We start from the raw sequence: 24,444 nt of genomic DNA on the forward strand, positions 1-24,444 counted from the left end.
TTTTAGGGCTGAAAAATGAAGATTTTAGAAAAAAGAAGACGTCAAATGGTAAGTTTATTTTAGGGTTATTTTATTCCCCCCTCACTATTTTTAGGGTGAATGGGGTAGGAAGGGGATAGTTTGATTTGGGTGGGGGGGAGGGGTGACTAGGGGCTTGGGACCCTAGTCCCCCCCCTTATTGTTTTTTTAGGGCCCCCACCCACCACTCAGGGGTGGGGGCCGGGGGGGAGGACAGTAGGTCCCCCCCTATCTTTATTTAGGGCCCCCACCCACCACTCAGGGGTGGGGGCCGGGGGGGACAGTAGGTCCCCCCCTTATTCTTTTTTAGGGCCCCCACCTACTGCTCAGGGTCGGGGCCGGGGGGGAGGACGGTAGGTCCCCCCCACCATTCTTATCTAGGGCCCCCACCCACCGCTCAGGGGTGGGGGCCAGGGGGAGGACATGCATCAACTATGTAATTTTCCATGCAAGTTTTGCCATGGATCCCCCTCCGGCATGCCACAGTCCAGGTGTTAGTCCCCTTGAAACAACTTTTCCATCACTATTGTGGCCAGAAAGAGTCCCTGTGGGTTTTAAAATTTGCCTGCCTATTGAAGTCTATGGCGGTTTGCCCGGTTTGCCCGTTTGCGAACATTTGCGAAGTTCACGTTCGCTGTTCGCGAACCGAAAATTTTATGTTCACGACATCACTACTGATAAGTAATCATAAGTCAATGTAATTGGAGAATTTTGTTGAAGAACAAGATGTATATGCCATGAGGTGTACCTAAAGGCAAGGTCAAGTTTTAAAGAACACTCCAGGCACCATAACAACTTGATTGTAATTAGGTTATTGTGCCAGGTGGTCCCTGGTAATGATTTATTTTAGGGGTTAAACTGTTTGTGATCTAGTGAGTCTAGTACCCAGTGCCCGATCGCTCTGCCACCTGTCCTCCTGCTCACTATCTAGAAAGAGGAAGCACTGGACAGGGGCGCTCCCGACTGCCTGAGAGAGTTAGTTGAGCTCTAAGCCAAGCAGTAGCTTCCAAATTACAAAACAGTTTGAGAAACTTGCATGTTTTTCTCAGGCCATTTTCTCAACGGGGAGCCGTTGATTGGCTTAGAGCATCTGCCCCTGTCTGAGGCTTCCTTTTTCAATATTCTGAGCAGCGGAAGGACAAGGAGAACAGCAATCAGGCGCTGGATGCTAAGCTTTGAGCTTAAACCATTTACGGAAAAAGTAAGCTGGTGCCAGGGTCCTTGTGGCACCATAACAACTTCATTTCAATTAAGTTGTTATTGTATTTGGTATGTCCTTAATTATATGTGAAGGGCACATCCAGAGTGTATAGCTTAATTAACTATATTTAATATTAATAGGTTGCAGAACAAGCAGTACAGGGTATGGTTTTTACATTCTGTGTTTTTTGCTCACCTTACTGGTAATTTCTTTGTTGATATGAATTATGGTATATGGCTGTGATCCAAGATATTATTTCATTTTGATAGTTTAATCATTTATGCCATGGCAGGCTCAAAAAAAGAAACAAAAAAAAGTAATGTGAACTGCGCAAATGATTGAATAATTATGCAAGATTTGTCAAAACAGGCTATATAAATAATGAAGGAACAAATCCATAATTTATTTTAAAATGACCAGCCTTGACAAACAAGCACAAAGTTTAGGAAGTTTTAAGAGTAAATATAATGAGCTAAAAATCAGAAGGTGACAGATTCAATTTAAAGAACCAGGACTGCACTGCTGATCCTGTCAAAGTGACAAATGACACAGTAAGATTTTCTAGGCTTAAGAAGGACTAGAACTGCAAAGTTGTATATACAAATCCTAAAGTCTTTACTTGACTTCACTTTCGTTTTCTGAAAAGGAAAAACTGAATTGCAAAATGTAGGTCGAAATAACTGAGCTGGAAAAATTCTAAACTATCCAATTTCCAAATTGCCAATTTTAGCCTAATATGTTGCAATTTTGTAAATTCAAATCTAGATAGGAAAATTGGCGCAAAAATAGGTGATCTTGAACAATTCTCTAAATCACTTATAGTTTACAGCTGACTGTATAGCTTTCATTTTCTTTTTACAAAAAAACACAATTCCCTTTCGCCATACCGATACCTACCAGCAGTGGGCACTGTGATAGGCAGAAAGCAGCCAGCTGACAATCTTAGAAAATAAGAGCCAGCCATTACTGCTCGGACAAATGTTTTCTTATTAGCCCGAGCAGCACAGAGGTATTAGTATTAAACATCTAAAATGCTGAATAAATGGATGGCACAATAAGATGTAGCAATTACAGTGCCTATAGTGTCCCTTTAATATACGAAGCTTGAGGATGAGATACCTGTGCATATAATATGTACAGGAATATATGCCTTCTCCCTCTTAATAAATCAGTTTTCTCCAGTGATGGCTGGTGACTTTTGACAGAAGGATGGCAAAGAGATATCAGTTAATGGATACCATCCAAAAACAGATGTTTATTTTAAAATACATCGACATGAATACAGAAAGAGGTAAGGGAAATTATTTCCTAAAGTTGAGTAATATAATTCAAAGATATAACTGTTCAAATTCATGAAACTGAAACAGTTGAGATACTTTTCTACTGTCCTGTGCTTTTCTACAGTGAGCTTAGAAGCAATGTATATTTTCATTCACTAAACTACAAATCAAGAAGTGAATGTGAATTTAACATTTTAGGAAAAAAAAAAAGAAAAGCTGGAAACGTCCCGTGGCTTCCCTTTAAAGCAGGAGCGTGTGACGTCAGAAACATGGGTGGGGCCCGATCGACGAAATGTGGAAGTGACCCTCAAGGGGGGTTCGAGGCCCATTTATTAGTATAAATTATGAAAATCCCTAGTCTGTCATGATTACCGATCGGCAAACTCTCTCAGAGTCACTTCTGCATTTCGCTGATCGGGCCCCACCCGTGAGTCTGATGTCACACGCTCCTGCTTTAAAGGGAAGCCACGGGACGTTTCCAGCTTTTCTTTTTTTTTTCCCTAAAATGTTAAATTCACATTCACTTCTTGATTTGTAGTTTAGTGAATGAAAATATACATTGCTTCTAAACTCACTGTAGAAAAGCACAGAACAGTAGAAAAGTATCTCAACTGTTTCAGTTTCATGAATTTGAACAGTTATATCTTTGAATTATATTACTCAACTTTAGGAAATAATTTCCCTTACCTCTTTCTGTATTCATGTCGATGTATTTTAAAATAACCATCTGTTTTTGGATGGTATCCGCTTTAGAGGGAAGCCGCAGGTACGCCGAAATTGCTCAATCAAATAGTTGCAAATTGTTTCAAAGTGCTGTCTGAGCTCCCTGTGACATCTACCTGTGTACCGAACCTTTGATCTTCCAAACCGACCTTGCTGAACTCTATACTCCCTGGACACGGAACGGACTCTGACTACTCTTACCTCTGATCTTCCAAACCGACCTTGCTGAACTCTATACTCCTTGGACACGGAACAGACTCTGACTACTCTTACCTCTGATCTTCCAAACCGGCTTTGCTGAACTCTATACTCCCTGGACACGGAACAGACTCTGACTACTCTTACCTCTGATCTTCCAAACCGGCTTTGCTGAACTCTATACTTCCTGGACACGAAAAGGACTCTGACTACTCTTACCTCTGATCTTCCAAACCGACTTTGCTGAACTCTATACTTCCTGGACACCGAACGGACTCTGACTATTCTTACCTCTGAACTACCAAACCGACTTTGCGGAACTCTATACTTCCTGGACATGGCATGGACTGACAACTCTTACGTCTGATCTTCCAAACAGCCATTAATTAAGCTAGTTCACTGTGTTTCCATATAAATCTGCATTTCATTTCTATCCTGAATTCATCCTGCACAACTCCTGCATTAATCAGCTTGATTAAACACTGCATTTATTCATTACTGGAACAGTGCGTAAATTAATCCCAAAAAGGAACTGTATTACTTTCTCTGGATTTAACCTTACTAATCTAATTGCTGTTAGAAGCTTACTCTGACTTTATCAAATAAGTACGATTTTTTTTTTCTCTTAAAGTGACAGTACACTTTCATTTTTTTTTTTTACATTCTTTATTTTATTTGTGCATAGATTAGACAAGCAGGGCAGCACTGCCACAACAGCTGGTGCATGCATATCATTAAGTATAGTATAACAATATTGTGACATGAGGGACAGTGCACATTTTATAATTTTGAAGAAAAACGTGGTTACATGAAAAGCCTATATGTCTCAGCTTCTAGTAGTACAATAATTGGCTAATCCTGCAACCCTCGAAGTCAACATGCTTAGGGAACCTATCTAGACCTTGCTGATTAAGTGTGTCATCGCATTAACATCTAGACATATAAGTGATTATGCTGTAGCAAGATTTAACAGAATATGAGACCACTGGTAACAAGTATTAAAAATGCAGTATACCCCCAGGCAGCATATCTCGTAAGTGAATGACACAGTCCCTGAGGTTGAGGCGGTGAATGACAGGACAGTTCTGGTTGAAAAAGTCCTTTGTTAGGTGAGCAAGGGACGTCCTCCACAGCTGCTGGTGTTTTATATCAGGGAGCCCTGTCTGCTGCCAGTCGTTGGGTAGAATCTCTACCATGTCCTAGGCGCATGTGAAGATCTCCTTTTCAGGGATGTGGGTGATGGCTCCTTTGCTTTTCCGCATGCTGGTTTGCCTCCCAGTGCGGCTTCCACATGCTGGTTTGCCTCCCAGAGCGGCGGTGGTTGTAGGCTGCCGATGCCTCTGTGGGTCGTCTTGTTTCTCCGTTCAGAGGGAGGAAATGCCGGAGCCCAGCTGGGGACCTCCGAGGGTTCAGTGTTAGTGGAGGTGGGTGGCTTGCTGGGGTTCTGGGATGTGTGCAAGTGGGTGGTTGCAGTCGGGGACTGTACCTTTGGCATGTTCAGTCCGCTCATTTTACTGCTGCCGTTGGGTACCTTGTGGAGGCTCTGGGCTCGCCTCGCCACCGCCATCTTAGTGACAGTGCCTGGAGCGTGTGTCTTAGCGGTCCTGTTGCTTCGTCTGTCGAGCTTGCGGCTGTCGGGTCCCGAGAGTGGGGACCGGGATCACCCCCCCGGTCCAGAGGCGGGGGGGTACGGGGCCGGTTCCCCGCGGGTCTGATTTGGAGTACTGCATGGCGTGCGGCAGGGCAGCGGCCGTTCACCCCGCTCGCCTCCAGAGCAGGCCTCAAAAGTGATTCCTCCTCCAGGGGACTGAAGCCTGTTCGGCCAGCCTCACCCTGGAACCAGGGCTCTCCGCCCGCTGAGGGCCACCGTTGCCGGTCGGTTTTGTGCCAGATATTGGAGTTTTATTGCCTGTCAGGCCTTGGATTGCGGGAGCTGGTCCCACTAGCTGGTCCCACTTGCGGCCAGCCAGCTCGGCGGTCCGGCCCCAGTACACTTTCATTTTAATTCTGCAATCATTAAACTTTATTTTCTTGCGTATTACATGACCAGATTGTCATCATTACTGTTTTGGTGAATAAATATGGTTCATGCACTAAAATCCTGTCCTGTAGATGGAACGTTGGACACCTAAAACACCAGTATACCTGTAAATCTTCTGCCTGACCTTTATCCTTTCTACGTCTTCACTAATTTAACAACTAGATATTTCCACAGTTTTGTTATTGTGTTATTGTTTTTTATGAAGATGTTATGTTAATTTATTGACTAAGACTTCATACTTGTAAAGCCTTCTTTATATTAAACTGTTAATTTTTACAGTAAGAATTTTTTTTTAAAATAAATTATGTAACTCCGTATTCTTGGGTTCAATTGGAAAACAAAAAAACTAATTCTACTGATATTGCCAACAGATTGATGCAAATGCCAATCTGGACTTATTTAGACTTTATATACAGTATGGTTCCAAATGTGTGTCATTAGATTGTTTTAGGTATTAAATCAATAAAATCAACAAAATATTGTTTCTAATCTCGGCAATATTGGTATTTTAGTCCAGAGATCTATAAACTCATAATCTTATAGTGCAACTATGAAAGTTCATTTTGGTAGTTGTTTCACATATTCTTCAATTGTTCTGCAGACATATCCTGCACATTATGTGAATATTTTAGGTGTAGCATTTAATAATGGATCTGCCTGGGAATATCTTTATGTATGCTGGATCAAGCATATCTTGAATCTTGAAAAATCAGACGTGACGAAATGGGAGAAAGGAAAATAAAAAATGCGGTAAACAAATGGCCAAAACTGAAATACATAGACAGAGTTAAACTCTAAATCATAATAGCCTGAGATAAAGTAGAAAACTGACGAACAAGAAAGGAAAATAATTAACTAATATTTAGAGTTTAAAAGAAAAAGTAGAATTGAAAAGGGAAAGCCAGAATGCAGAGAGATTAAAAATGAAAATTACTTAGACAGAGGATTACCAGTGCATCAATTAATTCTATCAGAAGTTTTTAGTTGATTCCATAGATAATGTACATGTAGCAGGATTTTTCTACATGGTCCTTAGGAATAAGTACCATTATTTTACATTGTGAGAGTTCCTATTTAGGGGGGGATTTATTTGTTGTACTGGGGCAATAAATGTTATAGAGTTACACTATATACTTTCTTTCTTTGCCTAGGAATTTTCAAGTACACTTCTGGGTTCCTATTTACTATTACAGATTTTGGACTCTCCCCCACAGGACCTTAAAAGTTAATCGAATAAACTTTGGACTTTTTAGAGACACATTTTTATTTATTTATTTTTTGTTTTTTTGTTTCTTTTTTGTGTTTTTATTTTGTTTTTTTATCCAGTTTTTTATTGCGGCTCTTTTTAGAGTTTGGCACAATCGTTTTTATTATTGCAACATTATTTCTATATATATGCACCCTTGTTATACTTTAAGGGGATTATCTTCTAAGCGCTGACAAGATTATTATCCTGCACTCTACAAAACATTTATTTTGTGCAAAAACTCTAACGATTTGAGCACACAATAATGCAGCCTATTAATGAGGTAAAAATCTATCAAATGCTTTAAAGTAGTATTGGTGCCAGGGTGTCCATTTAAACTAAAGTTTTTTTGATGTCTATAATATCCCTTTAATGATACATGGACAGATATAGTGTATTAATCCTGCATCATTCAGAATTAAAACTGTTTTAAAAAAAAAAAAATATTAAAGTTCTGGTGTTCTGGGGAGGATGATGATGAAATGTAAATACCTCTTAAACATTTAAATTGAAATATTTTGCCTAACCTAATATGATTTGTAATTGTAAAAAAATGAACTTCATTTTCCCAGGATGGCCTTTTGACAACATCATGTGTAAAATGAGTGGCCTGGTTCAAGGGATGTCTGTGTCCGCTTCCGTTTTCACCCTGGTGGCAATTGCAGTAGAACGGTATGTCAGAACAATTTTATAACAATCAATTTTGCTCGTATATGACTCCGATCTATGTAAATATGAACTATAATGACTACTGTATTGAATTGTGAGTCAGCTAACTGAAGCATGGTGGTTAAAAATATTTGCACATATTATTCATGCCTTGGCCGTGGCGAGAAGCACGGTTATTGTCTAACATTTCAATCTAGAATTTGTAATCCTTTTATGTCTGTACAAAACTTTATTGAAACACAGAAAGGCAGAGAATGATACTTCTGATTTGTACTTTGAACTTCCCTTCCTCACCTTTGAAAAAAAGCCATTTCAATTCATGTACTTGTTTTAACAAGTAGCCATACCAAATAATGTTCTAGGCTTCATCTAGGTACCAGGATTCAGTTTTAAATCCATCTACTCTTTACAAAGGAAGTGGTGTGTATGTATCTCTGGCAATGTTCTGACTGTTTCCATATGGAATACCATTTATTTTGAAGATGGGACCTCTCCCATCTCTCCCATTTTGAAAAATAGATATTCTAATTTTTCCTTTCTACTACTTCTTCAAAGCATGCTAGATCCTAGACATAACACAAATATAATAATACAAATGTACTGTTATGATCAGCAAAAACGAACTTAGCTGTACATTTGCTGGAATCTTTGTGGTGTAATATAGATTGCAGTAGCTGGTCGATCAATAGACTTTAACAAACAGCTGCTAAGATTTTTATTAGTACTACGAGATCCTAGACCCCACAGGACCAGCCACAGCCATCTTTGCCAACTACTAAATTTTTTCTTAAATATCATATAACCACACAACATATTTTTTACTTTTCTGTGTCAACTTATCTGCATATTGCTATGTAATATAATTGTTATATTCTCAAACAACAAGATAAAGCCAATACTCCATGGGGCCTTGAACCACGATTCATATGCTGTCTGTTACAAGAATAAATAATAGCTTATAATTCAAAGGTGAAACTGTTTCAGTTAGTACAGTTGACATAATAATTGAGGCTGAACACAAGGACGCATGTTCCTCTTTAACTCTTAGATTATTAAGAGGTACCTGACATGAGAAATACAACTTAATCTTAAATTAAAAAAATAATCATATTTCATCTATGCATTGTGCTAGTAAAATTGCTAGCAAATGTCTAAATGTATCTAAAATCAGAGATTTAAAAAACAGGTGGTTTCCCCTTCTGTAAATCAATTCAGTCTGTGCCAATTGGCACAAAGATAAGAAGTAAGTGCCCTGTGTGTCTGTTATCAGGGAAACCCTTCTTTGGGCACCTATCCTGCTTGCCTTCAATTTAAGTAAAACAATCCTTACAAGAGGAAGGAGGAAGAAGGGCAGGCTCTGTATGCGAGAGACAGAGTCAGAATAATTTACTCCAGGACCTTTGGACAGGCAAACTGAGAATGGAGAGAGAGAGCTCATGTATCTTTTATTTACATACCTTAAAGCCAAACTCAAGTGTTGGGGACTTGTAACCTGTTATGGGAAGCAAGTATGTGCTTCCCAAAGATGGGGTTTGCAGGAGAGGTGTGTCTTACAGCAACTATAACATTAAAGGGACACTATAGTCACTAGAACAACTATAGCTTAATGTAGTTGTTCTGGTAAGTAAAATCCTTGTATGCAGGCATTTTCATGCATTTACATTTCAGAGAAAAGGCAGTGTTTAAATTTCCCCTATTGACACCTTCAAGTGGCCACTCCTCAGATGGCCACTGGAGGTGCTTCCTGGCTCAGTGCTGCACAGTAGGCAGCTCTGCCATTCAGCGTCCACACGCTCTGCATGGAGACGCTGACTTTTCCTCATAGAGATGCATTGATTCAATGCATCTCTATGTGGAGGTGCTGATTTGCCAAAACAGTGTTTGGCCCCACATCTTGCAAATTTTAGCCAATCCAATGCTTTCCGCAAGATTTTTATTTATTTTTACTTTTAACATGAATAAATGGGAAAACATACAAGTTGTGTTAATATTTTGTCTGGATAACCCAATCCTCCTGAGTCTATCTTTCTTTAAAGTGTGAACCCAGGAACTCTTGACGTACTGGATCCCCAAACATATGCCATTAAAAGGATTTCTATTTCTTTAACCACATCCCAACCTTGTACATATCAGGTACGTCCGACAAAAAAACGGTCCTTGAGGACTGCGGACATACCTTCCAGCCGCTCTAACAGTATTGAAATTTGCAAAATTGGTTATGTTGCCTTTGAGAGCGTATGGTAGCCCAGGAATGAGAATTACCCCCATGATGGCATACCATTTGCAAAAGAAGACAACCCAAGGAATTGCAAATGTAGTATGTTCAGTCTTTTTTGTAGCCAATTAGTCACAAACACTGGCCAAAGTTAGCGTTCATAATTGTTTTTTGCATTTTTAACACACAAACAAATGTAAATTCTAACTTTGGCCAGTGTTTGTGACTAAGTGGCTACTAAAAAGACTGGACATACCCCATATTGAACACCCTGGGTTGTCTACTTTAAAAAAAGATGTACATGTGAGGTGTGATTCAGAGATGTATGACAGATAACAGTGTTACAATTTCACTATTGATACATTTTTAAAATATATATTTTGAAACAGCAATGTCCTACTTGTACTTCTAGCCCTATAACTTGCAAAAAAAAAAGCTAAGAACATGTTGACATTGGGTATTTCTAAACTCAAGACAAAATTTAGAAACTATTTAGCATGGGTGTTTTTTGGTGGTTGTAGATGCGTAACAGATTTTGGGAGTCAAAGTTAGAAAAAAATAGTTTTTTAATGTTTTTTAACATGTTTTACATTTTTTAATAGTAAATTATAAGATATGATGCAAATTATGGTATCTTTAGAAAGACCATTTAATGTTGAGAACAACTGTATATAATATGTGTGGGTACAGTAAATGAGAGGAAAATTACAGCTAAACACAAACACTGCAGAAATGTAAAAACAGCCCTGGTCCTTAACGGTAATAAAATTGAAAAATGGTCTGGTCACTAAAGGGTTAATGACTCTGCGGGTGTTGTCCTCCCCTAATCTACCCACTACGAATCCGACTTGGTTTGGATGTATTACGTCTAAGATGACCGAATTTAAACTCTGTGTCAAAATTTTAGAGAATATATTTGTCTAAATTAATTAGCGAAATTGGTCTGTAGTTGGTTACCTTAGTAGGATCTTTGCCTGTTATAAGAATTGGTGAGATAGTAGCTCCAAGCATTTCTTGAGGAAACCCGTCTCTTCTGCCTATGGTGCTGTACACGCACTCCAAGAAAGGAGTAATCCTAGGCTGTCAGATCTAGTAAAATGAGGTAGTAAAGCCAACAGGGCCCGGCGCCTTCTCCCTCTCCATGTCTCCAATTACACTGGCAATCTCTATTTGGGTAAAGGATTTATTAAGTATATTTTTTTTCTGGGGATAAAACTGGAAGATCTAAAGTTTTTAAGAATTCAGCCATTTCAAAATCGTTCTTTTGAGGTGCAGGTAAAATTTATAGAGATTCGTAATATGATTTAAACGCCCTGACGATGTGGAGAGGAGAAAGACAAGCCGCGCCCTCATATGCTATCTGTTCAATTCTATTTCTTTGGTCTTTGGTTTTCTTTTATTTGTTAAAGCCCTACCAACTCTATTATTTGAGTAATACCATCTTTGCTTGAGAAGTGGTAATATGTAGTTATGCTGTTCTTTTTTTTTTATAAATCTTTATTTTTCGTGTGGCAAGATGATAAACACACGTGTATGGCCACAACAGCCTCTACACGTCAAACAGTGCACATTATATACAGGCATTACTAGATTATTTTCACACACATTTTGTAATTACAATTGGTCTCATTGTTATAGTGAGTAAGTTAAATCATGTAACCGTGAGGGTAGGAGACACCTGTCTGCTTATGTCACCCCTTGTTTTATGGGGTCTTGAGTGGAGGGGAGAGGGTGGTTAAGTCTGGGTATTATTTCTGGTTCCATGCCTTGTGTCTCAAGGTTGTGGGTGTATGATGTGGCCCTTCTGCACATAGGCCTGGAGTGGGTTATGGTGGTCGTGGGGTCCCTCCGTAGGTTTCCCTTCTAGGACTAAGTCCGCTCCCTTGTTGTTCCTGACTGAGGCCATTAGTTTGCACCTGTGTGCATAGTGTGCAAGGAGTCGTAAGGTGTCTTTTCGTCCTAGTGGAGGCTGCGTGTGGTCGCTGGTCAATTTCACAACTATGGCTGTTAAGTCTAGGTGGTTATAGGTCGCTGTGGTGTGACAGGATCAAGCCGAACCCGTGTGGTTCCAGGCTAGAGTTATTAGCCTTGGTGGTGTGCTTGATGCCAGTCTGGTTTGCTATGTCGTCCTTGATGTGAGTTCCCTGTAACCCCAGAGAGAGGGGGGGGAGGTGTCGTCGGAGCAAGGGTGTTGGCTCTAGTGAGCCTCGTTCGCACTGCAATAACTTTTAGAATGAGAATGAACAAAGAACTACATGTAGTTTAAGTATTAGACTTACTAACACAAACTATTTAAACAAAATGTTTAAACTGAAGCCTAATCAGCTGTCGGCAAAGGCATTTCCTTCAGGTCTTGGGTTTAGTGCCCCTGCTTATTCCATGAGTCGCGGTTGTATCTGTTCTTGTTGTCCCTGGCTGAGGGTCTAGTTGTGTCATCGAGGTCGATGCGAGGTTCGGTAGTCCTAGAGCAGTCATCAGTGCTGGGCCCTCCGTGTGGTCGGTGGCCTTGAAGTGCTTATCATCTTTAGTGATCCAGAGAGTTCCTGGGGTCGCCCATCTATAGGCTGTTCCTGCCGCTTGGAGTTGTTTGGTGATTGGGTGCATACTCTTGCGCCATTGTAGTGTGGCTCTGCTTAAGCCCTGCGACCCATCTCACCTGTGCTCTGTGTGCTGGGGTACCAGTCCTCAAAGTCTGGGATGTTCCAGGGCCAGTGCGTTCCCGTTATGGTCTGAGGCTGCCCATCCGTCCTGTAGGCCTTGCCGCTGAGGCGCTTAGTTTTGGAGCCGGGCGTCAGGAGGAATGGCATCGGCGTCACAGTGAGGTCCTCCGAGGTCTGTGCTCGTTTGTGGGGCCGAGAATGATACGGGGTGTGGCAAACCTAGCCACTTCTAAACTATAATATGGGAAGGTTGTCTGTAGGCTGTACTGTGTGCCGTGTATACTTGCTGTGTGTATGTTATGCTATAGTGATTCGCATGCTGGCAGCCGAAAGCTACCAGCATACAAGTACTTCGTTCGGCGAACAGCGGCTATCTAAGTCGTTCGCCGAACGAATACGGGCCCCCTGGTAGATCACACGCTTAGGGTCGTGTGGCACTTGTTAACCGATTGCAACAATGTTGCAATCGGTAATTATAGACTATCCTGGGTGGCTGTCGTTCGACTACCGACCATGCGGCGGTCGGCCATCTTGGATTCGTCTATTTCGCAGCGGTGTTTGGTCGTCGAGTGTCTGGAACTAAAAACGGCTACTCGATGATGCGAACACCGCTGCACTTCCAGGCCGTTCGGGAGCCCGGTTTTCGGTAGAATCGTTCCCCTAGATACATTCGACAGATTGAGGGGAACTTCTATGCAAAACTGTATTTGTGCGGCGTTCGGTCATTTCAGCTGGGATCTGAGCGGTATTCTCACAAAAGGTGCGCTCAGACCCCAGCTATCTACCGAACGTTCGGTCGTCTCAATGTACCGAATATTGTGTAAAATATACATTTTAAAGTAAATTGTTGGTTTTGCTGCACGAGGGGATAATCCACTTAATCGTCCATTTTAGTGGGAGTATCCCTCTCGTGCAGCAATGCCTGTTGGGAGAAAAACAATGCATGTTGGGAGAAATCCCCTGAATTATCTATACGGAAACCCCTTGCATGGGGAACTGCTTAAATATGCCAGCTTGTGAATAAAGCGAGTTAGTTGACTCCCAAACTGTGTTTCGTCCGGTTATTGGGAGGATTTGGGGACTTGCATTACTTTTCAGCGCTGACTGTGGATTTACCTGTGGAACCAGCGGAGATCGTGGTCTCTAATACTGCCCTCCGCTACAATTGGTGGCAAGCGACGGGATCCGACCTTACAGCCGAAAAAGCGCAATTCGTGCAAATTGCAACTGCCGAATGAGAAAAGGGAATGGCAAGCAGAATTCAACGAAAGAACCGACTACCGAAGTGAATGGAGATGGATTATTCTAAACTAAAGAGACAGACGTTAAAGGAACTACTAGAAGCCAGGGGTAAAGTAGCCAGCAGCAAACCCAAGGCTGTACTAATTGCCGAGCTGATGGAGGGAGACCAAGCCCGCAGCGCTACACCCCCAGCAGTCATGGAAGAAACTCTCTACGAGAGAGAAATGAGGACCAGGCTGGCATTTCTACCACAGCCTATATCAGTGGACATGTTGAACCTAGTAATGGCGAATGTGCAGGAGTACGTGATGGCACACAGCCCACAGTATACAGCATCTCGAGCAGAGCCCACGACGGAGTCATCCTACAGCCAGGTAAAACCCCAAATTCCTTATCAAGCATTTAAAGTATTCTGCGAGGAGAAGGAGGAAATCGATGGGTTTTTACAAGATTTTGAGAGGCTGTGTGATTTACATGACTTAGCACGGGCAACGTGGGTCCCCCTGCTGGCAAGTAGACTGTCAGGGCGGGCAGCTGACGCATATCGCGCTGTACCCAGCGAGGACAGCAAGGACTATGAGAAAGTGAAACGAGCGATATTAGAAAGGTATGCCATCACCCCAGAGGCATACCGGCGGAAATTTAGAAACCTGAAAAAAACAGATAAAGACTCACATGCCGAGTGGGCACACAAGCTGGACCAAGCATCCCAAGGGTGGATACAAGCGAGCCAAGCCACTACCATGGAAGGATTGCGGCAGTTAATGCTGCTAGAGCAATTCTTCGACGGGTTGGCTCCAGTGACCCAAGAATGGGTGCGAGACAGGAAGCCTCTCACCCTAACCGAGGCGGCACACTTAGCCGACCAGCATTTTGATGCAAGAAGGCATCAGATAACCCTCTCCAAGAGTTACCCGCGACCCACAGGGTCACCCAGCATTCCCATTTCCCCGGTTCCCACTGCAACCCCTTTTCGCACGGCCCCAGGGAATATACCACCCGCCTCCCGGTACAATGGACGTGCCAATATCCAGTGCCACTCTTGCAAACAGTGGGGGCATATAGCCCGGGAATGCACCCAAAATCGGGGCAGACCCACCTGGAACCAAGCCCGACCGAATCCCGCACCAAGGGCTGCAGCCCATTATTATCATCGGGAACCAGCGGCCCAAGAGATGTGGAGTGTTCAACCCGAGGAACCACTAGGGGTATTACACGAGGTGATGTCGGTCAGAGCCACTGACAACAGGCAGCATCATCGCCCGCTGGTGACGCTGGAGGGGAAAGAAGTACAAGGGCTCCGAGATTCCGGAGCCACGCTCACCTTGATCGCACCCCACCTAGTCTCCGGGTCCGCTCACACTGGTGGATCAGTGGCCGTGAGGGTGGCAGGGGGAGCAGTGTACCGTTTGCCCACTGCTAAAGTACATTTGGATTGGGGTGTGGGGGAGGGGGTTGTGGAAGTAGGTCTCATGCAAAACCTACCCGCGGATGTGGTACTGGGGAATGACTTGGGCCAGATGACATCTGCTTTTGTCCCACAGGCTCCCTACCAAGAAGCCATCCAGTCACCACCCGGCAACAGGCCCGCACCACGGCTCCACCTACACACTCTGAGGCTCAGGTAAGAGACCAAGACCCCCACCCGACACGTATGTCCTGGGATACCCCAGCTAAGTTTGAAGCCGAGGTAAAGGCAGATCCCACATTGCAGGTGTACAGAGACAGGGTACGCACTAACCAAGCGGGGACAGAGGGGGAGCGGTATACTTGGGAGAAGGGGTTACTATACCGCATTGCAGAACGGGGAGTGGGAGGGTCCGTCACAGTGACCACCAAACAGTTAGTGGTTCCCCAGAAGTACCGTCCCGAGCTACTTAGGATTGCTCACGATATTCCCTTATCCGGACATCTAGGAATGACTCGTACCCGATATAGGTTAACCCATGCATTTTTCTGGCCAGGGATTTCTAAAGATGTAAGACAATACTGCACCTCCTGTGATATATGTCAGCGAGTAGGCAAGCGAGGTGACCGTCACAAAGCTAAATTATGTCCCCTCCCGATTATTTCAGAACCTTTCAGTAGGGTGGCCGTTGACATAGTGGGGCCATTACCCAAACCCAGTCCCTCCGGAAAACGGTTCATCTTGACAGTAGTGGACTATGCCACCCGATACCCCGAGGCCGTAGCTCTCTCGAATATCCATGCCGAGACGGTGGCCGAGGCATTAATGAAAATATTCTCCCGGGTGGGGTTTCCCCAAGAAATAATATCCGATAGGGGCACCCAATTCACCGCCGAGGTCACCCAGCAACTATGGAAAATATGTGGCATTAAGCCGATAGTAAATTCTGCATACCACCCCCAGTCCAATGGCTTATGCGAGAGATTTAACGGTACGCTGAAACAGATGCTCCGTACGTTCGGAGAGGCCCACAGAGACTGGGAACGTTTTCTGCCCCATTTACTCTTCGCCTATCGAGAGGTACCCCAAGAGTCCACAGGATTTTCCCCTTTTGAATTGCTGTTTGGGAGAAGGGTACGGGGACCGTTAGACCTCATTAGAGAGCATTGGGAGGGAGAGAGTAGCCCAGATGGAACCCCTATTGTATCGTACGTGCTGGAATTCCGGGACCGTCTGGAGGCGCTGACTCAGGAAGTACGCGCCAACCTCCAGGCGGCCCAACAACGCCAGCGCCGTTGGTACGATAGGGGAGCCAGAGACCGCAGCTTTCAGGTAGGGCAGAAGGTTTTGATTTTAAAACCTGTCCGCACAGACAAGCTGCAGGCCATCTGGCAAGACCCATACCAGGTGGTGGAACAGAGGTGTGACACCACCTACGTGATTGGCCCCATGCTCCATGTGAACATGCTCAAACCCTACCATGAGAGGATAGAGGACGTGGCGGCGATATGCGCCTCAGCCTCGGAGGATTAGGAGAATTTGCCCCTACCTGACCTGTTGGAACAGGAAGAACAGACCGAGCCCTCCAAGGGGGTTCAGCTGGGGGAGCGGCTAAGCCCGCAGGAGCGTGCCCAGGTACAAGAGCTGATCGTAGCTAAAGGGGCTACCTTCTCCAATTTGCCTGGGTACACTCCGCTAGCCACCCACCGAGTTGAAACCCCGGGACAGCTACCCATGCGGCAGACTCCGTACCGCTTCCCTGAAGCAGTCAGGACCCACATGGAAAAGAAAATAGCTGAGATGTTGCAGCTAGGGGTTATCGAGCATTCCGATAGCCCCTGGGCATCGCCGGTAGTGCTGGTACCCAACAAGGACGGCACGACACGTTTCTGTGTCGACTACCGGAGGCTAAATGACAAAACGGTGTCTGATGCCTATCCGATGCCCCGGATAGACGAGCTGCTGGATAAGATGGCACGGGGCCAGTATCTCACTACCATATATTTATGTAAGGGATACTGGCAGATTCCACTAGCCGAGGATGCCATCCCTGAGTGGGCGTTTGTCACCCCGTTTGGCTTGTATCAATTTCGAGTCATGCCATTCGGGATGAAAAACGCTCAGGCGACGTTTCAGCGGATGGTAGATCGGTTACTGGACGGATTCCAGGAATACGCCTGTGCCTACTAAGACGATATAGCTATATTCAGTCAGACCTGGGCAGAGCACCTACAACACATAGGGGCCAAACTAGATCGCATTGGAGAGGCAGGGTTGACGCTGAAACCCAGTAAGTGCCATATAGGGATGGCAGAGGTGCAGTACTTGGGCCACCGGGTGGGAAGCGGGCAACAGAAACCCGAAACAGCTAAAGTGGAAGCGGTAGCTAAATGGCCGACCGCTAGGACGAAAACCCAGGTGTTAGCATTTCTGGGTACCGCCGGGTACTATAGAAAGTTTGTACCCAATTATAGCGCCCTGGCCAAACCCCTGACTGACTTGACCCGTAAGAATCTTCCTCGACAGGTTGTCTGGGCCCCAGAGTGTGAACAGGCATTCCAACAATTAAAAACTGCACTAACTAATGCTCCTGTACTTGCTGCTCCTGATCCAACTAAACGATTTCTTGTCCACACAGACGCCTCAATTTTTGGATTGGGGGCAGTGCTGAGCCAAGTTGGAACTGATGGCGGCGAACATCCCGTAGCTTACTTGAGCCGAAAGTTATTGCCACGAGAAGTAAGCTACGCCGCCATTGAGAAGGAGTGCCTGGCCGTGGTGTGGGCCCTTAAGAAATTACAGCCGTACTTATATGGACAACCTTTCTCCCTACTCACAGATCACAACCCGTTGGTGTGGCTTAACCGTGTAGCTGGGGACAACGCCCGGCTGCTGCGCTGGAGTTTGGCGCTGCAGCCCTTCGACTTTACATTACACTATCGCCCAGGGAAACAAAACGGTAACGCCGACGGGTTATCCAGACAGACTGAACTTGAAAAGTGATCTGTGAGTACTTTCCCGGACCTCCCCAAGCCGATCCGTTGGGATCAGACTGTGTATGCCGGCTTGGTTCTGGGGGAGCATTGTGGCAAACCTAGCCACTTCTAAACTATAATATGGGAAGGTTGTCTGTAGGCTGTACTGTGTACCGTGTATACTTGCTGTGTGTATGTTATGCTATAGTGATTCGCATGCTGGCAGCCGTAAGCTACCAGCATACAAGTACTTCGTTCGGCGAACAGCGGCTATCTAAGTCGTTCGCCGAACGAATATGGGCCCCCTGGTAGATCACACGCTTAGGGTCGTGTGGCACTTGTTAACCGATTGCAACAATGTTGCAATCGGTAATTATAGACTATCCTGGGTGGCCGTAGTTCGACTACCGACCATGTGGCGGTCGGCCATCTTGGATTCGTCTATTTCGCAGCGGTGTTTGGTCGTCGAGTGCCTGGAACTAAAAACGGCTACTCGATGATGCGAACACCGCTGCACTTCCAGGCCGTTCGGGAGCCCGGTTTTCGGTAGAATCGTTCCCCTAGATACATTCGACAGATTGAGGGGAACTTCTATGCAAAACTGTATTTGTGCGGCGTTCGGTCATTTCAGCTGGGATCTGAGCGGTATTCTCACAAAAGGTGCGCTCAGACCCCAGCTATCTACCGAACGTTCGGTCGTCTCAATGTACCGAATATTGTGTAAAATATACATTTTAAAGTAAATTGTTGGTTTTGCTGCACGAGGGGATAATCCACTTAATCGTCCATTTTAGTGGGAGTATCCCTCTCGTGCAGCAATGCCTGTTGGGAGAAAAACAATGCATGTTGGGAGAAATCCCCTGAATTATCTATACGGAAAGCCCTTGCATGGGGAACTGCTTAAATATGCCAGCTTGTGAATAAAGCGAGTTAGTTGACTCCCAAACTGTGTTTCGTCCGGTTATTGGGAGGATTTGGGGACTTGCATTACTTTTCAGCGCTGACTGTGGATTTACCTGTGGAACCAGCGGAGATTGTGGTCTCTAATACTGCCCTCCACTACACGGGGTGTCCCGGATTGCTGCAGATTGCAGTGGATTGCACCGGAGCTCCGGCAATGTGCGTCTGCTCCGGTCCGTGTCAGGCTCCGCCCCCCTCTATTCTGTTCTTTTAATTCTTAATCTCTTGTTGGATCGCTATTATTTCTCTATATGTTTCAGGCGAGGGACGTTGCTTGTTTGTTCTCTCCACACTGGGAAGGGAAATGTAAAGATCAAAAAATTGTTTATCTTGCCTCTTTTTAAAATATATTCCCTGTTTAAATAGATGGCCTGTGAGAAAGCATTTCATCGCAAAACATAAAATGGAGTCCGATACAGCATAAATGTAATTTTTACACAGGAAAGTCTTTGTTTTTTTTCTAATCTAAGAGGCTAATACGGAATCATTCAATCTCAACTCAAGTTGACCACTTTATATTCCCAATTTGTGAATCAGCACAAAGGTCCAGTGATGTTTCATAAAGAAAAAGTCATTTCGGGAATAGGAATCATGGGCATTTGAAAAAAATGTAAAATCGCTTTCTTCAGGATGCTGGATTCGCCAGATGTCATACAAATTATGTCTAGAATGCAAGAGCCTTCATATGTGCCAAGGCTCTATTATTAATTTTAGAGTTTTTAGTTGACATTTTTCTATCTAAGTCGGGACAGGCTTCACAGTTCAGAAATCCACCCAGTATAAGAGTACCTTTAGAGAAATGTTAAACTATTTGCATAGCGGATTCAAAAAATGAAATTGGGTAGTCAGAGGGTGCGTATATGTTCACTAAAGTGAATATGATGTAATTGATTTTGCAAATTAAAATCAGATATCTCCCCAAATCATCTGTTACATGATGAACATAATCAAACTTAACTCCTGATGAAATTATTATAGCCACACCCCATTTTTTTTTACCCAGGAAACGTAATGTATATATAGTAGAATATTTACAATATTTCCACAGACCTATGTCTGTGTCTTATCAGTGTGTTTCTTGGTTAAAAGCAATATCTATATGATTTCTGTTTAAAAGATCTAATAGACATGATCTCTTAAAGGGAGAGTTCAACTCATGTGAATTTATAGTCATAAATTCTAATGACATTTAGCCCCATTCTCCCATCCCTGAGAGCCACCATGCCATTCCAACAAAAAAACAAACAAACAGGTATCCCGGTATGTCCAAAATCCGTCACTTCAGTCCAGTGCCTATAAGAATAGGAACTGTAAACATACATTCCAGTTGAATTGAATTGAAACGGAAATCTCCCATCATGTGCTATAAAAGTCCTTATAAACACCAGGGACCTTTACATGCTAAGTAACTTTGTGAGGGTATAAAGATTTGTATTAGAATTAAAACTGGTGCTGCAGGAGAGAGAAAAAAAATCTCATCATTTTTTCTTCTTCCCCTTTTAAGAGCAAAGATAGAAAATATAAAAAGTATGGCTACTTCATTCATATTGAATCATTTGATGAATGAGTCTTATATTCTGTAGAAAATATAATTATATTAATGTTATGATTCATAGACTACGGGTACTAAGCAAATTGACAGTGTAGAATGTGAAAATGATTGTGTGTATATATTACATCTCCAGCGCCTTTTAGTGCGTATCTCTCAAATTATGATATATAATATTACTATAAAAATGTATAACTTGTATGTATTTCTTATAGTGATCCAAAATGTATCTAACTCAACGTTATAGAGTCTCAGACTAAACTAGAACGAGCTAGGATGTTTTATGGAGAGAAAAAAATAAAGGATTGAATTTGAAATATAACTTCTCAATTTCATTAAGCAGTGTGATACGTTTAAGAGATTTTAGGATGATTTGTTTAGGATTATATAAATGAGTCTCCTAGATAAGCTGTTCCCTATTATTACTTGCGAGAGACAGAAAAGAGAGTACGTTTTGGTGATACATTTGAACAAAGTACATGAAATTATACATTTAAGAGAAAAGATGTAACAGACTATTTAAAATAAATTATTGATTCTACAGATAGTATTGTTACATATCAAGTAAATATCATTTAAGTGCTTAATTTAGAGTGTTAGAATAGTATAGTATCTGTATTGTATCTTCGATTCGTTTTAAAAAAACAATATATATATATATAGAGATTTGTGCTCGGAATTTATCTAATACGAAATGGAATGTAGAAAGAGAAGCAAAGTTGGTTGAGGTGTGCCGAAACCAACGTACGAGTAGGCCTGTGAAAGAGTGCCCACAAAGGTGAATTGTTAATATAGATGTGTGTAGGTGGGTGGGGACAAACAGCTTGCACAACAAAGGTAAGTAGGGGGCGTAGGGTTTATATAGGATCATAACTCCTCCCACAAATTCAGGCCAAATGGCCTTCCAACTTGTGCTTGGAATTTATCTAATACGTAATGGAATGTAGAAGGAGAAGCAAAGTTGGTTGAGGTGTGCCGAAACCAACGTACGAGTTGGCCTGCAAAAGAGGGAAAAAAGAGCACCCACACACACAGCATCCACACACACATAGCACCCACACACACAGCACCCATACAGCATCAAAGAAAACACACTTTATGCAAGTTAAATACAGCGTGGGTACTGAAAGCTTGTAAGGGGCTTTTACTCTGATTGAGGTATATATGTAACTGCGCTGTGGATTAGCCGTGGCCCCATCACTTAGTGATGTAGACTGGGGTGTAAGAGCTTGAAGCTGCTGATGCAGCGCTTTGTGACAGAAAGACCAGCAAAGGAAGCCATGATGTATCTCCACCTTAATGGAAGGTTTAGACGTGGAGTAGTGGATTAGGACTGATAGTGTGTGGTTGACCTTGGAGACATAAAGCAGTGTGACAACATAGGAGGTTTAAATAAGATGCTTGATTTGTATGTTTGGAGAAAGAGGCAATAAAAAAATAAAAAAACATATTGTAACTGCAAAAGTATTGATTCAAGCAAACTCTAATTGTGATATGTACAATATACAAGGCCCTGGCGTGAGTGATGGAGTAGTCCCCAATAAAGTGATTATAATATAGCTCTTATGTGTATTATTTCAAAGTGGTACAATACTATGTGCATTACTTAAAGGAGAAAAAACAAAATAAAACATTTTTGTATACTCTAATTCGCCCATTATTAAATCACGATTTGTTGGGTAGACTACTTTGTGTTTCTCCATTATTAGCAACTGTGACAAACTCCTCTTTTTCTGTGAGTTTGCCATGAGTTTTTGGAGGGGCCTGTTTCCCAGCATCCTACCCTGTGACTATGGGCCCTGCAATATACCTTGCTTAATACACTTTAAAAGGCTCCATTCATGTAATGTAAGTACTTATGTACTCCACAAAGAGAGACTGACCGCTGGCCCTAATTCCCTGGAACTGTTTTGGGCATCATGCCATGCTTGCAGCCTGTCAAAAAGAGACTTCCACAAAACTTTTTAACCCCTGCTCTGATCTGGTTGATTTTTGGATATGTTGTTCACCAAGATCAGGGCTATCCGGGGATGGGGGTATGTTATGTTTTGGGGTACTTTTTGAACTTTGTGAAAATGTGGTGTTTCTGCTTGTAGATAATTGAGTTACTTACAGGACTCCCAAGCAGAGATTGTGTGCTGTATATGGGCGTGTCACAGACTGTATGTTTGCTCTGATTGGTTTGTGTCCTTTGTGTTCCTGTTCCCCATCAGGTCCAGGGGGTGTTCCTCTGGCCTGGAGAATTTTATAAAAGCCCACCTGAACCATTAAAGCTCAGGTCATCTTGTACCTTCATGAAGTTTTGGCTCATGTTTGGGGGATTGGAGAACTACACTCTGGGGGATTGCTATAATCACTATACTCCCCTGAGTATAATCACTAAGCTCTTATAAGAGCTTGTTCCTGCTACGCTCTCTGGACTAAGAGAGGTCTACCCACTGGAAGCTGGATCCTGGTCATAGGTCCTGGGTGGGTAAGAGACGGCGAGATCCCAAACAAGCTGCGGCAGTTCGTGGGGTTTGCAGTAGTTATGGTGCTCCTGCGCAGTGCTTATGGTACTCGTTAGTACTAGGAAGCAGCGATTGACGGAGGTACCTGGTCGGGATGCCAGGCGATCCGTCACAGCAACATTTGAGGTACCAACGGAAGAGTCACTTCATGTTCCTAAACTAGTCTATATGATCCTGGCTGCTGCACATAAATGTACATGACATCACTGGATCTGTCCCTCCTCTACTTCGGTGTCACTACTTCACCCAAAAGTTTATTTTCTATTTAAAATGGATTGGATTGAAGCCTCATCATACAAAAGCACTCTGACAAAAAAATTATTTCTCACTTTGCAACCTTATGTTAACTCCTTGGACAGATCTATGCAGTCCAAAATTAAATCTACTTTGAAATTACCTTGCTAGTAATAGTGCATGAAAATGCCTGCATTTTGTTTAATAACATAATCTTCTTAACCCTTTCACGACCGCGGACGGTTCAGGACCGTCAGCGGTAAAACGTGCGTTTGGACCGCTGACGGTCCTGAACCGTCATAGCGGAAAACGGGCTGCAGGAAGCGATCAAAGATCGCTCTTGCCCGTACTATGATGTAACTATCTGCCAGACATCCCAGGCAGATAGTAACAGCCAATTACGGTGTGTGAGCGATCCGCGATCGCTCACAATTGGCTGCTGTCAAAGTGGGTGTTACAAACACTCACTTTGACAGTGATCTCTGCCCCTCTCTCCTCTGTAGAGTTTTGTGAGGCGAGAGAGACAGAGATCGTGATAGTTTGTTGCAGCAGAGTGTTCCAGAGAGTTGTAAAAAGTATCAGCAGTGAATTCAAAATCCATTTTAACCCCTTCCCTGCCAGATCTGTTTCAGCAGTGCATTTGTACTGTCTGTCTTTTTTTTTTTGCCCTTAAAGGGTTAAATTTGTTTTAAAAATATTTGTCTTAGTCTGTCTTAGTCTGTTTTAGTCTGTCTTAGTCTGTCTTAGTCTGTCTTAGTCTGTCGTAGTCTGTCGTAGTCTGTCGTAGTCTGTCGTAGTCAGTCAGTTTCCTTCCCCCAAATCTCCATTAGATTTTTGTGACAGGAGTTAGTTTAGGGATTGCTGTTTAGTCTGTTTTAGTAAAAAAAAAAAAAAAAAAAAAAAAAAAAAATGTGTGTGTTTGTAATTTGTTTTAGTCGTGTGTAAAACATGCAGCGTATGTATAACTTGCAGGAGGCATATGCCTTCTTGGCGTCAGACTCTGACGCCACTGACACTGCGTCAGATTTTGACCCAGGTCAGTTTTCTGACATGTCTAGTCAAGACGACATGTCATCTGTGTGTGAGCCGGCTGAAGAAAGAAGCTGTGCTTCCTCTGCTATGCCAAATGTGGAGGAGGACTGGGTACCTCCACAGTTAGCCGAGCCCAACGTCCCCCCTTTTAGTGCCAACGCAGGCATTAATGTTAATGTGGATGGCTTCTCCCCAATGCAGTATGTAGAACTATTTTTAGGGGATACCATCTGGGAGGAGATTGCTTCCCAGACTAACTTGTATGCTACCCAATTTATTGACA

At 43.2% G+C, this 24,444-nt stretch overlaps 1 protein-coding gene across 1 annotated transcript in view; it reads left to right on the plus strand.

Annotated features, from left to right (window-relative positions):
- The window catches only part of NPFFR1 (neuropeptide FF receptor 1), a 268,435-nt gene that overhangs the window by 184,760 nt on the left and 59,231 nt on the right, over positions 1 to 24,444 (plus strand). Inside the window, exon 3 of the mRNA XM_063433738.1 lies at positions 7,280 to 7,379. Within this exon, the coding sequence (XP_063289808.1) occupies positions 7,280 to 7,379 (100 nt within the window). The remainder of the gene's footprint in view (positions 1 to 7,279; positions 7,380 to 24,444) is intronic.

This window comes from Pelobates fuscus, chromosome 10 (genome assembly GCF_036172605.1).
Source record: "Pelobates fuscus isolate aPelFus1 chromosome 10, aPelFus1.pri, whole genome shotgun sequence".
NCBI lineage: Eukaryota > Metazoa > Chordata > Amphibia > Anura > Pelobatidae > Pelobates > Pelobates fuscus.